Here is a 17,168-nt window from a genome sequence, read left to right on the forward strand (position 1 = left end):
TCAACATCAACAATGGATATAGTTGCCGCCGTTACACCCTCTTGTACCTTCTGTTCCTTTTCAAAAGGGTTTAACACCCTGATCGGGAAGGTCTCAGATTCACTGTTCACCAAAGCCCTTGCAAGGATTAGACCCTTCATTTCCAGTTCACCACCTCCTTCGATTGGCTCAATGAGTACAGGACCCGTCACCTCTGAGATGTCCGTACTCACTCTCCCAGGAACAATGGCCTCATGACCTGCTGGTATCACAGTTGTCTGGCTCACAACTATTCTTGCAACAAATGGTCTCCCAAAGTGACTCCTACATTTGATCTCCTCTCCCTTGATCTTCAGTGTCAACCTCTGGAAATCCAAACTTCCGCCGGTGTGTAAAAGGAAATCCATTCCCAGGATCCCTTCGCATTTGATGTCTGCAAATATGACCTTCAACAACTGAGTCGACCTTCCCACTTGAATCTCGATTTAGGCAGAACCCAACACCCTCAAAAGGCTTCCATTGACTTGATGAATGCGGATTGTCTCATCCTCGAGTGTTGGTCTCTGTTCTTTTTCTATCAAGTGGTACACACTTGAGTCAATTATGGTGTCTGTGGAACCGGTATCGATTAGGAAACTACACGTTCGAGACCGTAGCTTTGCATCTACATATAGCCCCTGCTTTGGGTCACCTTTCAGGTTAGGCAGAAGGATAACTTTGTCATCTAACCCTGGCTGTTCTGGGTTGACTGGTTGCTCCTTGCTTCCTTGTTGCTTTGGTCTGGGTTCTGGGACTGAGTTGGTGGATCCTGCTCCTGCAACAGCCCTGCCTTGGATCCTTTGGTGGGCTGATTTCCGTTTCCCTGGTATTTCTTCTGCTTCTTCGGAAAAGGGCATCGCCTAATGAGGAGCCCAGTCTGACCACAATTGTAACATCGTGGACTCTTCCATGCAGTCTGGGGCGACATGGCATCAGATGGAGAGACAGTTCCTTGTTTGGCCGATACACTCTCTGCAAGAAACTTTGTCAGTGTTTCCATCTGCTTGGTTTGCTGAAGCAGAACTTTTTCCATCGCCTGGAAGCATTCTTCAGTCTCCTGATTGAGAGTTCACAGGAACTTGTTTGGACGCAATCTCTCTTGTCTGCGCAGAAACTCTACTCGTTCCAAACTTTCCATCTCAAGTGCAGCTTGGATCGCCTCATCCAGTGACCTTGGCCGGGCTCTATATATCCCTTCCCTCACCGTATGGCTGTCTGTAGCGTCTACAAAGTGGTTCCTTTCCAGTCGGTCCCGAGCATCATGTGGTATATCCGGATAGGCCCTCACAGACAGCTCATGTACGGCCTGGCCTAATTCCTGCAGAGTCTCCTTTCGTCCTTGCCTGCGATGTCGGAGTTCTAGCAGATAACTTTCTTCCTTTTGGCCCGGTCCGAACCTCTTGCTCAGAAGTTTAATGAGCTCACTGTAGGACTTCTTTTGGACCTTAGGTAGATCACTGATGAGTCGAAGCGCACTTCCTTGTAGGCTAGCTGCCAGGTATATTGCAGCTTCTGTTTCATTCCACTCATTCACCTGACGGCAGGCTTCAAAATGCTGATGGTAATCAGACCATGCTGTGCTTCCGTCATATCTGTCTGGTATGATATGGGGTCGTTGCTTCCTACTGGTCAGATTTTCCTTGGGGTTAATCACAGGTTGATTGCTTTGTGAAGGCGTGGACATGAATTCCATATATCCATCATTTCTGGAAGTGGCGTTTACCATATTGTCAAGAAGGGGCACAATAGAATCCCTTGACCAGATACCTGATGTCTCATCTCCATGAATGTCTCTCCGGTCAGGCAACTTGAACCTTATTTCTGGATTGGTATTTTCTCTGTGGCTGGAAGACTTTCCTGGTGGTGTGGCAGCATTTACATGGAGCTCTTCAACTGCAGCTTCCAACTCATTCATTCTGGTTTTGAATCGCTCATTCTGCCACTTCAGAAGTTCCTTCTCCATTCTTTGTCACAAGAGCATTGAGACTAATGTAGATAGACAGCAGGGCAGTCATGTTACTTCTGAAAACATCGCCCTCTTTGATACTCTCCACTCTGCTCTGCACCAGGTCAGATTTGAAGTGGAAGTACAACAGCAGGCTGAAGATATGCTTTCCTAGCTCTGAAGCCCTCTGGATATCTTCGCTTTGTAGGATTCTGTCGGCATCTCTTGACAATCTCCAAAGAGAATGATTCATTAGTGTGTGCAAAGAGCCAACATTACGGTGGTACAGAAACGTTGACTCTCTCCTACACAACTCCACAGCATCACTTCCTTTGTCCCTTTTAGTCACTGCATTTTTCCACCAGCGCTGTAATTCAGTGATCTCCTTGTATTTACTGGAATTGTACGTGACAGCCATGAGATTTGATGCTGACTGCTGCTGTTTCTGCTGTGTTGCTGCCATTTGCATGCCACTCCAGATATCTTGCAAGCTGCCACCCATGGTGTAGAGGGTGTGAGGGAGATGGGAGTCTGGGGATGCTCTGTTGAACTTTCTCCCCATGCCACGTTGCTCTCTTGCCTCTTTTAAACATCTCTGGAACTTCCGACAATAGATAGGGCAATATTTCTGGAGCTGTTTCTTCAGTTTTCCTTGAGGCAGAGAACACACAGCTGCCTTGAGTATACTCCTCTTATCCACACTGGCCCTGGGTTCCTTCCCTTCTTCTGTCAAACGCTCTGCCAGCAGGGAAATGAAGCGGACAGCTCTCTGGTGCCTTGACATCGCTGCAGTGACGTCTTAACAAGGTCCATGAGAGTCACAGTGTCCTATCTGCAAAGCTTCATAATGTGTATTAATGCTGAGCCATCTTGTACATGCCAAGCTCTGGCCCCAGGTTAGGTTTGAGTCTGATGGTTCCAAAATGTTGAAAACACAAAGATTTTAGGCCAACACTGGTAGATATCATGGAGAATACAGAGCAGCATTGATTCTGGCTACAGAAACATTGGCACTTGGAGAAGAATAATATGGGAATTCCCAATAAAATGTACAGCTGTAGCTCTTATCACCACAGGCCTTGACACTAATCCCACCGCTGCCACCACTTGTAACGTAACCACTTTCACCACTCGGGTTGGGGATTCCAATCTGGATCCCGTGTTTAAATTGTCATTGCAATTATCCCTCTCACACCTCTCCTCACTCTCTTTGATTCCACAGAGTATGATTAATGCATCCAGCACAAAGATGATGTACCTTTACTGTTCTAACTTCAGCGTTTATTCCTTTCCGTCTCGTGTCCCGGCCTAGTAGCCTGACATCACTAGACACATCCAATCCCTAGCCCTTCTGTTTCCAATCTGATCTACTGTGTCCACACTCGTACTCCGTACAGCCTATACGCGCACACACAGCCAATCCCTGCAAGGCTGGCTGCGCGTGCCTGTGCTGCAGGCCTACACATGTACGTAACACAATGACACACCCTGTGTGTATAATTAATACACACAGCAACTACAAACACACGCAGACGGGCCACTCACACACACATACACAGAGGAAGAGAGAGGGAGAGAGAGAGTAAGGAGAATGGGAAGGAGAGAGAGGGAAAGAAAGGAAGCGTGAAGAGATAGAAGAGTGTGTAGTGGCCAATACAATGTACAGTGACATTACACTAGTAATCAATTTTGTTACACAATCACCTATTGTGTTTGCTAAAATCCTCCTTTATTTTTTTTATGCCTCCGCAACGAAGTGGCCGGAGGCATTATGTTTTCGGGTCGTCCGTCCGTCCGTCCGTCCGTCCGTACGTCCGTACGTCCGTCCGTCCCGTTTTGTTTTTGTCGATATCTCAAGAACCGTGTGGTGGTTTTACATCAAACTTGGTATGAGGGTATATCCTTGGGGGATAATACTTTGTGTGGATTTTAGGGTCACAGGGTCAAAGGTCAAAGGTCATAGGTTATTTTGTGAAGAAAAAAAAATTGAAATTTCATGTTTTTCTCCATATCTCGCAAATGGTTCAAGGTATCTTCATGGAACTTAGTATATATGCTTGTACCGGTGGGCAGTGATTATCTAGGGAAGTTGGGGGTCATGGGTCAAAGGTCAGGGGGTCAAAGGTCAAGGTCAACTCCTCAAAATATCACTACTTTCCTTAAAATGCAATATGCCTGAAGGTTTTTTTTTTTTAAACTTGATGTATGGCATGTATTACCCAATATATATTTTTGGGGAAGTTTCTTGCCAAAAGGTCAAAGGTCAAAAGGTAAAAGGTCAAGTGAAAGTGCTAAATTGCACTTTTTCCTCCATATCTCGAAAGTAACTCAAGGTATCATCATGAAACTTACATATTTATGCATGTTCAACCTAACAGTGATTCTCTTTGGAACTGTGAGGTCAAAGGTCAAAGGCCAGGTTTAGATAATGCTATTTTCCCATTTGATACTGAAATTATACTTTTTCTCAATACCTTGAAAATTACTCAATGCATAAACTTATAAAAGGGTCAAAAGTCAAGTGAAAATCATCAGTTCCCCAAATACCTGCACTCTGACATTTTAATCATTCATCCAATTGAACCTAGTTCTAGGAAAGTGAACTTTCAGCACATTTGTGTCAAACCTGTCATTTTAATATTTTGCCAATTGTGTGAAACTGTCATCACACATTGTCAAGACATTGTACTATAGACCTATTAGGAGAACCATGCATTATGGCGGAGGCATATCAGTAGCCGTAGCGATATATCTAGTTTTATTCTTTTCTCTTTCTGGACAATTTTGTGTCGTCTATATCTCAACAATGACATGACGGAATAACATGAAATTTTCAGTCAACATATATCATGACAATATCTAGCCACAATAACATTTTCATGACAATAGCATATTATCTCTGACGTCATCTAGGCGCCATTTTGTGATTTTCGGACAATGTCACATGATCGAACATAACTTCATAACTAAATGTCATTTCTGTATCATTTTCGGTGGACATAAAGTTCAGGTCACGTTTGATCTTCGTTTTTAATGCTGATAACCAAGGTCATCAGCACGCATCAAAATTTTAAAATTTTCAAAACGACTTCCCAATGGGAAATCTCGAAGTTTCAGACAATTTTAAGCATTTCAAAAAAATTCCGCGCGTACGCATTCGTCAGCGCATTTTAGCGCGCACGGCACGTAAACAACATGAAAATGCACATTTTTTGACTGTTTTGAATTTCTGATACATTAAAGGACAAGTTCACCTTCATATACATGTAGATTGAGTGAAGGCAACAATATTAGTAGAACACATTAGTGAAAGTTTGGGGAAAATCCGACAATCCGTTCAAAAGTAATGAATTTTTAAAGTATCTGTGCAATCACTGCTAGAGGAGAAGACTACTACAGTGTATGATGTCACAAGCGTACAACAATATAAGGAAAATAAAAAGAGAATTTCACAAAACTTGACTTTTTGAATAAAGTGCACATTTCTTCGACATGTTACTGACTTATGTTAGGGGTAATATTATTTCCCCTGACTTCTGAAAGAGAGAAGTCGAGTGTTCTTTTATTATGTAAGAAAAGTGAGAATATCTTGAATTTTCTTTGTACTTTCTTTATGTAGTTGTACTCATATGACATCACAAGCTATAGTAGTCTTCTCATCCAGCCGTGACTGAGCAGAAACTTCAAAAATTCATAACTTTTGAACGGATCATCCGATTTTCCTCAAACTCACATTGATGTGTTCTACTAATATTGCTGCATTCACTCAACCCACATGTCTATGAAGGTGAACTTGTCCTTTAAGTAACACTATCCATTCATTTCCGATCGATTTTGACCTATAACAAAGGAATGCACTGGCGTCAAAGTTGGAATTCCGCGTGCGCGTCTATGTGCAAATATAGTGAAAAAACATGTCTTTGTTTATTTTGCCATAGCTCTTTAGCTCCCTATGTTTTTATTGCATATTACAAAAGCATATGAATTGTAAATAACATTTCAAGTATCAATATTTCCATATATGCTCTATGATGTCATCATATTGCCATCTGAATTAAAAAAAGTGGAATTAAATTTTTTGAGGTACTGTTTCTGAGAATCATTTGCTAGTATCTCTGTTGTTTTAGCTCAATATTATCCTAAATTCAGATATGTTGTGCTTTGAACATTTCTCTTTCAAGTCCATGTCATTGTTTTGAAATTTGATGACGTCATATTACTGGAAATTATGATTAAAGGCAAGGTATCAAAATCAGCCACGTTTATGTGTTATGTCTATGGGAGGTGAGTTTTTTTTTAAACCATGCATTGACTTGATAACGCTCAAGCACCTACAAATTTGTATTACCTCAGCTGATTTTGCTCCATTTCCTCTGAAACTTAAGTATGTTGTAGTTGAGACAATATGTTGCAGTAATCATGCATTTAGTATTTTCAGATCTCCCCATTAGGTTGAAAATTTTGCAGCTGAAATTTGAAAATGAGAATGGAATGTGTCAAAACGATTCCTAAATTACCTTTTAGCAAGCTTATGTTCCACTCACTTTCCTCGTCAAGACGTATAGCTGAGAGGTTAAAGACAACATCTCTGGCGTGAAGTTGCACACGCGCGGGTTCAAGCCCCACAAGAACACAAAACAAAATACATGTACTTCTATCTTTTACTTTTTTTTCTTCAATGGAGTAATTACACCTTCGTCCATGTAGAAACCACATCATACGCACACACACACACACACACACACATACAATATCCCTTTGTTTTGTGTTGGAGACCACATTGCTTCGACTGCTGCAAATTTTTGCAGGTTGAGTTTGTCAAACTGATCATAGTGTATAATGACGGCAGATATGTTGTTGACTTTGAACAATTGTCTTTCAAGTCCATGTCATTGTTTTGTAATTTGATGACGTCATCACACTGAAAATTGTGATTAAAGGGACTGTACAGTACTGGTTGAGGTAGGGATTCATATTCTGAACATTCCTAAGTGAGATAATGAAAAGCCTCTTATGAAATATGAAAGAACATGTCATTCTAAGAAGGATTCAACGTTTATTTGATGAAAATTGGTTTTCAAATTGCTGAGATATCAAAAAAAGTGCTAATAATAAAAGGCGACATGCCACAACTTTGTTAGGATCTCTTTGTTTCACCTTATTTTTTGATATCTCAGCCATTTCAAAACCGATTTTCATCGAATAAACTTTTGATACCCCTTAGAACTGCATGCTCTTTGACATCTCATAGAGTGGTTTCTGAATATCTCGCAAAACGTTAAAAGCTAAATCTTGACCTCGACCAGAACTGTACACACCCTTTTAAGGCAAGGTATGCAGTCGATTTTACATGTAATGTCTACAGGACGTATTTTTTCCCAGTTGCCAGAAATGGCACAGCGCCGTCAGTCGTTCCAAGGCTACATTGCCGTCTAGCAATACAATACATTTTCACGCGGCCATGTTTGTTGAGTGGGCATTGACTTTTTCCCCCTGGTTAGAGTAACGGTTTCGCGTGCACACATTTGAGGGATCGATGTTCGCAGGACACTTTTGTTTTTGATTAATTTTTTTTACTCTTTCCAGATAACATTTCATATTCACATTCTTTTCGTTGTCAACCACGGATGACCTGTATCTAATATCAACCCAGCGTATCACCAACTCGTCTTCAGTGACGAGTTTCATGTCTCGTTAAACAATTCTCTACTTTTTTTACAATACAAATAAGTATGTCTTCAGATTTTCTGAAGCTATCAAGGGAAGGACATGCTCAGTCTAATGTGACATGGTATGCTTTTCCATTTTAAAGCATTGTAGTGGAAACATAGTAGTACTTGCTACTACCGACATGCTGCTGACTCCTTTTTTTTCCCTCTCTCTCTCTCTCTCTTTCTCTCTTCTTTTTTAATGATAAAGATCTAAATAATCCACGAGATATATACCCTAACATGTTCTGAACATACCAAGATGCTGGAAGCTAAACTACCACCTAGGCAGAATTTTATTAGAGAAAGCCAAGAGAGCGAGCCTCTAAAATTTAGAGGGATGTTTAATAGCCATCCTTATTGTTCTCTGCTTGGTCATGTGATGACCACTCCTTACTAAATAGGATGCAAACTACCGAAGAACAGTACCTGAAATGTCATTTAAGGTGATGGACAGTACGATCAGTAGTTTTGAGTGCAGTACTTAAAGGACAAGTTCCCCTTCATAGACATGTGGGTTGAGTGAATGCAGCAATATTAGTAGAACATGTCAGTGAGAGTTTGAGGAAAATCGGACAATCCGTTCAAAAATTATGAATTTTTGAAGTTTCTACTCAGTCACGGCTGGATGAAAAGACTATTTAGCTTGTGATGTCATATGTGTACAACGATATAAAGAAAGAATAAAGAAAATTCAACATATTGCCATTTTTCTCGCATAACAAAAGAACACTCGACTTTTCTCTTTCAGAAGGCAGGGGGAGTGATATTACCCTCAACAGTAAAGGCATGAATATGTATTGGAAAGTGGCATGACTAGAAAATGTTATGATTTGCATTGCAAAAATAACCTTGTGATGTGTTTTAAAAAGTATTGGAGGGATAAAGTATCTCTTGTGTTTATGAATGTGCCATGACAAAATGGGCAAACTTTGTGCAGGTGAATGCTGCAAGCAAGCTCAAAGAAATTTGATGTTGGCAGGATGTACATTTAGAGTTATTTTCTCATGAGATATCTTGATTAAAGAAATTAGAAAAGGTATCACATAGCTTCTTCATGAAAGGCTTTTTATCACATAATTGACACATAAAAAGAAACAAAAAGAGCCATTTGAAAGGCCCTGTTTTCTAGTGAGGAGCCAAATGTCCCCTTAGGCATGAAATGTGCCCCATCATAACACATATTTGTCCAGTACTATCTTCTTGATATGACAAACCCGGCAGGCAAGAAAAAAAATTGTAAAATCAAAATTTCCTCAGGAAAAAAGTTGAAAGCAAAAAAAACACAAAAAACAAAACAAAGCAATTTAACAAAAAGTCAGAATTGAGGAAGTGTGGTTTTACTTAAATCCCCTACACCCGAAGGGCACTTTTAATGAGAGAGAAAGGGAATTTTCGCATCATTCAGGGCAGTGGGAACATCCCCAATTTTTTTAATGCTTTTGGTAATTCTGTGTGATAGAATCATTTCCTCGTCTGCGGCTGCTGTCTGTTATTTTGTTATGCTACTGTTATTTAACTGTTACATTTGCTTGGAGAGAAATATCAATTCAAACGTACTGTAATCACAAACCTTTCCAAAGCATACACTTCCAACACAGTCCATTCCACATAATGCCACCCTCATTGTCTTTGTCCAGTATAATCAGTTGGACCAATCAAGTTACCCCATCTGTGTCTCGGGCAAATAGTCTGCCACCAGAATATTCAGGCCAATGTCATCAGCCCTTTTTGAAAGACAGATCAGAATGACAGACTTCAAAGGCTGGGGAGTTGCCTTTTTGTAAATCACCTTGTGATAGACTGATAGTGTAAGCAAATATCTAATGAAAAAGAAGATTTGTATTTTTTTTTATTAAGAATTATTTATTGTCATCACCTAATCACAGTAATTTATCATTGAAATATTGCAAATATTTTCTGCACTTTCTGTCATAATTAGTTGGAAAGTACATTGAAAATCAGAAATGCTGTATACAGTTGAACCTCTCGTATCCGGACAAGTCGGGACCGGGGCTCATCCGGATAAGGGATTTGGCCGGATACGGGAGACTCGATGCTTTATACATGTACATATACGCATGTACTGATGTAGCCCATTGTAGTACCACATGTAGTAATGTGTATACTACAACCTTTTCATTGTTACATTTGGGGATGTTTGGGGATGTTAAAATGTCTGAGGGCAAGCAATTTGGAAGGAAATTTGATGTAATGTATGTTAATCATGTTGGAAGTAATATGTAATTCATGTGTGTTTGTGTAGGAGTTCTCAAGGAGTTGGGAATCCCCCTTTCCTCCCGTAATTATTTTTAAAAAAAATCACGGCGAGATTGCGTCCGTATAATAGAGAGATCCGGATAAAGGGAGGCCGGATAATAGAGGTTTAACTGTATTCTATTTTGTTAATATTTTCAAAGTGACTGTGTACACATCCTTTGTACTGCATGAATCAGAAATGAAGATTACTACATAAAAACTGACTTGGTAATGTAATGTCTCAACAAAATATATTGAACAATGTTGCAAACAATACATTGTGGGACCAAAGCAGTGTTCCTTGACTGATTGTCACACAGAAAATGTGGCAAGTTTTATTTTACTTTCACTTATCTTAGATCTAAATCATTGAGTGAAATGGCATGCTGAGTGATCACAGTTTATACAGAAAATCAATTTGTAAGAATGGTAAACATTAACTTAAAAAAAAAATGCCCTCTTCAATTTTATTGTGATCATCTCAAAATATATCACAACCTTCACTGGACGCCATTTTGTCCTCTAAATTTATGTGATTGAGTCCCTAATGACACGTAACAGGGATCTATCCTTTTTTTGTTTTGTTTTGTTTTTTGGATATGTTTGATAGTAGCATTGCTGTCTTAAAGTTCAGATTCTGTAATTTTTATACTTATTGCAATTACATCAATTGAATAAAAAAAAAGATGAACAATACAGGCAGCAGATCAGGCAAATTGTTCAAGTTTTCATGACAAAAACACCAAACGACATGCAACTTCCAGTTGGGTATTCAATTCATTTCTTCAATAAAATCCAGAATTGATAATGCACAGAGGCAAATTGTAAAAATGGATCTACCTATTAGCTCGTACCCTGTGTTTGTACTGACAGTGAGATTAAAGGTCTGGACAATCCCTCTTTTTACTATATGGCTCCTGTCCAAGATTTCTTGTGTGCTTTCCGCCTTCTACACTAAGTGTCTGGTATGACATACTTTATCAGCTTCCCTATTCCCATTTCTCATGCCAAACTTCCTCAAAACAGTTCTCAAAGTCAACATTGTGTACATTTTTAAATATTGTGCAGTGTTGCATATGCGTCAGCGTCAAGAGAAGGCTAAAATCCAACCCTATTCAGGAAGTGAAAAAGAAAAAAAGGACATGTCCTATCTATTCACTGTCACAGGCATGCTCACTACCCATTGTGTCACAGAGAGCAGGATATATACATTAGTTTTTCTTTTCCAAACATCAACAGGGAATTACCATTTTATGCCAATCACTTTTGCTATTTATGCCTTTGTGATGATAGAAGTTTGGCCATGTCACAAGTCAGAGAATATTACAGCATTATCGTGACCAGTACTTTCAGGCTACTAGCTGCCAAGGCAAAATAATGAGAAGTTGCAGGCCTCAAAGACAGAAAAGTGAAAGTCCATTGTATCAAAGGTGTGCATTATGATGATGTTAGTTGTGATTCAGGCTTGATGAGGGTTGCTATTAAAGAATTCATCCTTGTAAATACTGATTGCTCAGAGTTTCATGATTGTTCATTCACATCATAATTGCAGTACATCTATCAGCAACAATGAACTTATCACTGCTCAAGACCATTAGGTGAAAAAAAATGGCTACCACTCTTGATAAGGCCAAGTAAAAAAAGATAGTAGTTTCTCGTCCGGGTTTTTTGAGCAAGGCGATGAGGGAGGTCCTTACTATTTGATATCTTACTATTTTTTCGAGGATTGTCAAAATGAAAGTAATATGTGTTTATCGTCCGGTAATTCTGAGAAAGGTAACGAGAGAGGGCTTTACTATTTCTATATCCAATTCATGAAATGAAATATCACTCTGGTAGCTGTGTTATGAGAGACCAAGTCCCAAGTGTATGTCGTGCCTGCACTCTGCATTTTCAAACAAATAGATTATGTACCATACTTGAAATGAAACTTCATGCATGCAGAAATACATTTGCTTTTTCTTTCCACTACATATGTCAAGGGAAAATGACCTTCATAATACTGGTATTTAGTGTTGTAATGGTATTTCTGATACCAGTGTACTTGCAATTCTGATGTATTGTGCTATTAATTGAAACAGGTATAAAACATGTCTTCAACAAATGTACGACTGAAATAAATTCCATGATATTCAAAACACTGCTTTATTTATTATCGGTGTTTGTGACTTTTTGTGTCCACACAGCTGGCATGTATCAGCATTTCTTCACAGTACAATTGTAGCACATTCAACTGGAAACTGGCTTGTACAATTGCAGATGGATGTCAAAATGATACTGATATGGCATTATAGCATTAAACATTTAAAGATGTTTCTTCATGTTCTAAAAAGACATTTGATAATCACTCATCATTTGGATGATGAATGATTGTATACCACACTACAGATGATATAACTATACACAGCCCAGTCACTGTACGTAGGTACGTCGCACAGCGTAATTTAACAGCGTCTGGTCGGGCTACAGATGATACGACTCACGGCCGTGTCTGTGAATTTACATCGTAAAGAAAAGAATCCCGCAGAAATACGAGACAAACCAGAATCCGTGGAAAAGTTATTTATCTGGTAGATACAATCCATTTGATAATTCTACATTTGCTGGAAAAGCGCATTCATTTTCTCTTCAAAATAGAACAATACATCGCCGTCAGATGCAACGTTACAGAGCAGAGTGTACGGGCTTCTACACATTCGAATGTGTTCATGCGTGCGTGCAGACAGCCGACAGACCAGGGATGGGGACCCTGGACAGCCACAGACACGCACACTTTGCCAATACGGCCACGGTGCCGGTGCGGCACGACGGCCACAGAACCGGCACCGTACCTTACGACACTGCACACACATGCACATAGTCACATTGACCGAAAGATAGGTCTGTATCTATCCGTCGGGGAATGTTCCGCGGAGACTACGTCTGGCTTCACGGATCCCCTCCGTATACAGACCGAAGTCAATGATTGCGGCTCCTGTGTGGAGCAGTCGCGCACAGATCAAACGTTACGATAAACCAAATTTCAGACAGCTTTTTTACATTCAAACAAGTTTGACATGACATGACACATTATGCAGCAATATTTGGGATAAATTTCTCACATTGTGCAATCGAAATACTCACATAAACTCGGTTATAACGCAGAAAATTTATCGATATCGCAACATCGCCGTTCGCAAGCAGTAAGTCGCCATTTTGAATCTGTAAGCCAATCACACGCGAGGTACGTGTTTCAGTAAAACAAACACGTAGAAACTACCTCGCATGTGATTGGCTAATATATTCATAGTGTATGCTTCTGCAGTTTGAACGTCACGACGCGACATGCTGTGTTTTACGTTGAAAATTCTACTAAAATGTTGGATTATTCATTAATCTGGTGAGTGTAATGTATTCTTAAAAAGCTAATTTCATTATACAAGCTTAAATTTGCCGACCTAGGGCCATGAATTAGTCGCAATAGAGAAGGGTGAGGTACCTCACCCAATTTTCCATAGAGACAGTGGTTAAGAACATCCACACAGCAATGGGTACTGATACCTTCCGTCTGTCTACGGAGGACAGCGTTAATGGCAAAATATAAAAGAGTCCTCCGGACAGACGGATCTTTCTGTCTAATAGTCACAATAGCCAATTAGCGGGATACAAATCTCGAGATTTGCATCGCGATCGTCATCCCGAGTTTTTTGCACGTGTGGACAGAAAAAACCCGAAAATTAGCGGGATAAGCATCGCGATGCTAATCCCAAGAAATCTTGCGCTGGTTCGTCAATTAGCGGGATAATTGGCCCCGCGCTGGTACGTGTGAACGGTCGGGATTAGAATCTCGAGTTTTTATATCCCATCATGCAATGCGCACATCACAACAGCAAGGCCTCTGCGAAGAGGTCCTTCACCTCTTTGGAGCACAACAACAACAGCGCGCGAACCACACCACTGACGCGTAAAAGACAATGGACAAAGGTAAGTGCGCACAGGCAGTGATAGAGAAGGGCGCTGTGTGACCCAGTTTGCAGGCTTTGCTGTTATCTCTATCGGCAATTAGCGGGATAATTCGGTACGTGTGGACGCTCGCCAAATTAGCGGGATACCGATCGCGATCGCTATCCCGCTAATTTGGTACGTGTGGACGCTCGCAAAAAAACTCGGGATGTGCATCGCGATCGTCATCCCGCTATTTTGTACGTGTGAACCCGGCTATTGACATGAAAATGTATACAAACTCGATACAATCCTCACAAGCATTTGTACAGTATAATTCATCCGCTTGAAATATGAGAAACGGGGAAAAATACGAACAATGCGCGAAATATGCGTGGAATATTAGCGATTGATCGCAAAAATGTTGCCGCTATCGCGTTCACGACATACTGAGTACGCTGTACATCACAGCTAGCCCAGGCCCGCCCGCCCGCGCCCATCCAACTACAGTTCGACTGCTTTGTGGGTCATTCCTTCTTGCCGAGCTCGCAGTGTGAAATGCATGCGTTATTACATACGCACTACAGAAGCTACAGCTGTACTACAGCTAAGTAGAGGACGCAAGGCGTAATTAGAAATGAGACATCACGATTGGTAGATGAATTGTCGATTGTTTTTTTGGCGGCCGAAAAAATAGTAAATATCAAAAAAGTCGATGCGGCAACTGAAAATCGATGCAGGCGGGGTGCGGGCTGGGACGAGAATTATGAATTTCTTGGTATTTTCAGCGCCATTTTGAAAATAGTAAATAGTAAAAAAATTGATGCGGCGGCCAAAATCGATGCGCGCGAGGACGAGAAACTGGTTTCTTTTTTTACTTGGCCTAAAATGTGTCTGTACAGCATTGGGCTCTTCACACAAGACCTACTGCAATTGAAAGAGCTTTGAAATGCTGTGTACAAAACCTGTCTCACCCCCTTCTGAAGTAAATAACAATATATCGTCTTAATACTCACATTGTAATTAAAACATGACAGTTTTTTTAGAACAACTATTACATGATGCAATTCTATTAATTAGTTAGTATCAGTTACTGAGAAAATATGGCATGTGTACGAAGATTTCTTCTGAAATATTTTTGGCACATGTATGGCTTATAATCTAACTAGCATTCTAAATTTGGTTGTACTTACCGGTAACAAGTATCACACTTGTTTCCCACGTGAATTTTCACACCCATGTACAGTTGTTCTTTGTAGGCAAGGAAACAAAGTGGGAGCATAGTTCAAACAGATAGAATATGCTTTGAAGCTGATAGACTTGTAGGTAAATGATTAGTGCTTTCTTTCTTATATTGATAGGAAAGAGCAATCAATGAGTTCTGTGAGGACTTTCGTCGTCTGTGCCATATTGAAAAGAGAAATGACTTTGTCTCTGAGAGCTACCTCCTGACGCTTGGCCGTCTTATGAACATGTTTGCTGTCCTTGATGCCTTGAAGGACAGCAAAGCCAGTGTCAGGAATGACAACTCAGCCTACAACAGGTAAGAGCAAATAGGTATTTTTAAAAAGAAATAGAAATTGTATTTTGTATTAATATATTATTTTTCATAATATTAGTCGGTTAGTTTGTTTAAAGAAAAAAGGAGGTCAAAAATATGCCCTTCTTTTCAGGCAACCTGTGATCATCATCAATGATGTAGAACGTATGGATATATTTTGGTTTTTGTCAAATGTGGACATCATTTATTCAGCATTCTTTTTATCATAAAAACAGAACTAATGTATCAATAAAGTAGGAATTGGAGGTGCATGCAACATTACATAAAATGTCATATTTTATTTTGTAAGTCTCAATGTCAAGACTACGCATTACATGCATATATATGAGAATATGTGAGATCCCACCCATGCGCACATGTTCAATTCATTCTTTTGATCTTTATCTTATTTTATGAGTAAGGCAAAGAGGAGAGACTATTTGCCCACCTCTCCCACCCAATGCATTGTACCTTACTCAGGTCTTCATTGTGGTACGTTCTCAGCTTTATCTCGTGTCAGAATCTTGTAAGCACTTAGTCACTTTAAAGATTTAACTCATGCATGCGGGCGGGATCTCAAATATATTCATACACAGTAATGTATCGTCTCTCCTCTTCACCTTACACCTAAAATAAAAATCAAATTTTGAACAGGTAAAGGTTGATTAATGCCATATATTTAGCAATTCTGAATTTTGGCGAATCGGGACTTGCCGACAATTTTGCAAGTGGTTATATTTGCAATCGTGGAGTACTGTACTGTATGGAGAAATGTATGTGTACGTCACATTCATATTGGGATCAGAGTCAATATTTTCCCATGTCTTTAATTTCGCAAATAGCATGTGACTCTTGAAATTCGGGGAAAATAAAAACCTCATGACATTCCGTTAGACCACAATTCCTCAATGCACTGTACTCCAGAACTAGAAGTGATTTAAATTTGTTCATGGCGAATGTGGGGGTGACACCCCCGGGGCCCAGGAGGGGAAGGGGACCAATTTATCTGGGACCCAATTTTCACATTTTCAGCTTCATCTTGAAAACCCCATGACAGATTTTTACCAAACTTGGCATGTATCATCCCTTGGGTGGGTGGGAGGATCTTGATTTGTTCAGATGGGCATCATACCCCCGTGCTCAGACACAGTCTGTTCAATCTGTGCATCTATGACAAGAGGAGAGGCCCTCCAAAATGCAGTCAATGCTCAACAGCACAATGGTTGTGATAGGATCCCATCAATCAAGGACATGATATGCAAAATATCACCTACTAAATGTCTCATCAGTTTCTTCTCACCAGGCATGACAAGTAGGGCATGAGAACTAATGACCTCTGAAGTTCTGTAGTGAACATGACAATCTTGTTTTGCCACTGAAAGGGGACTGCCAGGCTTAGGGAGACTTTGTCATGTCTATTTTTGCATTAAAAACACGTACCAATAAACTGTACATTAACTGATTTCTGTGAAGAGAAAATCAAGAAATGATTCATTGCATTTGCATATTTTATCGTGTATATAAATTCTCTGTGAGACTTTCGTCTATTTAAGCATTATAATGATATGGATGTATTCAGTGCTTATTGTTTCAAAATTGTTGGGTCCACAAATTTGATAGACCTACTGTTAAGTGAGTTTACACTTCAGGATTGAGGCACTGTGGGACGGGGAGTTTTGTGGCTGTGCTAGTAAAATGTACTGTTTCATCTTTCGGCACTTTTACATCACGTGATGGAGGTGAAACACGGTGCAGAAAAAATAAATTGAAATGAGCT

The 17,168-nt window shown here is 40.0% G+C and overlaps 1 protein-coding gene across 1 annotated transcript in view; it reads left to right on the top strand.

Annotated features, from left to right (window-relative positions):
* Window positions 1–17,168, top strand: part of LOC139745580 (cytoplasmic FMR1-interacting protein 1-like) — an 87,215-nt gene that overhangs the window by 23,389 nt on the left and 46,658 nt on the right. Inside the window, exon 5 of the mRNA XM_071655973.1 lies at window positions 15,213–15,394. Within this exon, the coding sequence (XP_071512074.1) occupies window positions 15,213–15,394 (182 nt within the window). The remainder of the gene's footprint in view (window positions 1–15,212; window positions 15,395–17,168) is intronic.

Source organism: Diadema antillarum, unplaced genomic scaffold (assembly GCF_040938485.1).
Source record: "Diadema antillarum isolate AM-2024a unplaced genomic scaffold, OU_Dant_1.0 seq00001278_RagTag, whole genome shotgun sequence".
NCBI lineage: Eukaryota > Metazoa > Echinodermata > Echinoidea > Diadematoida > Diadematidae > Diadema > Diadema antillarum.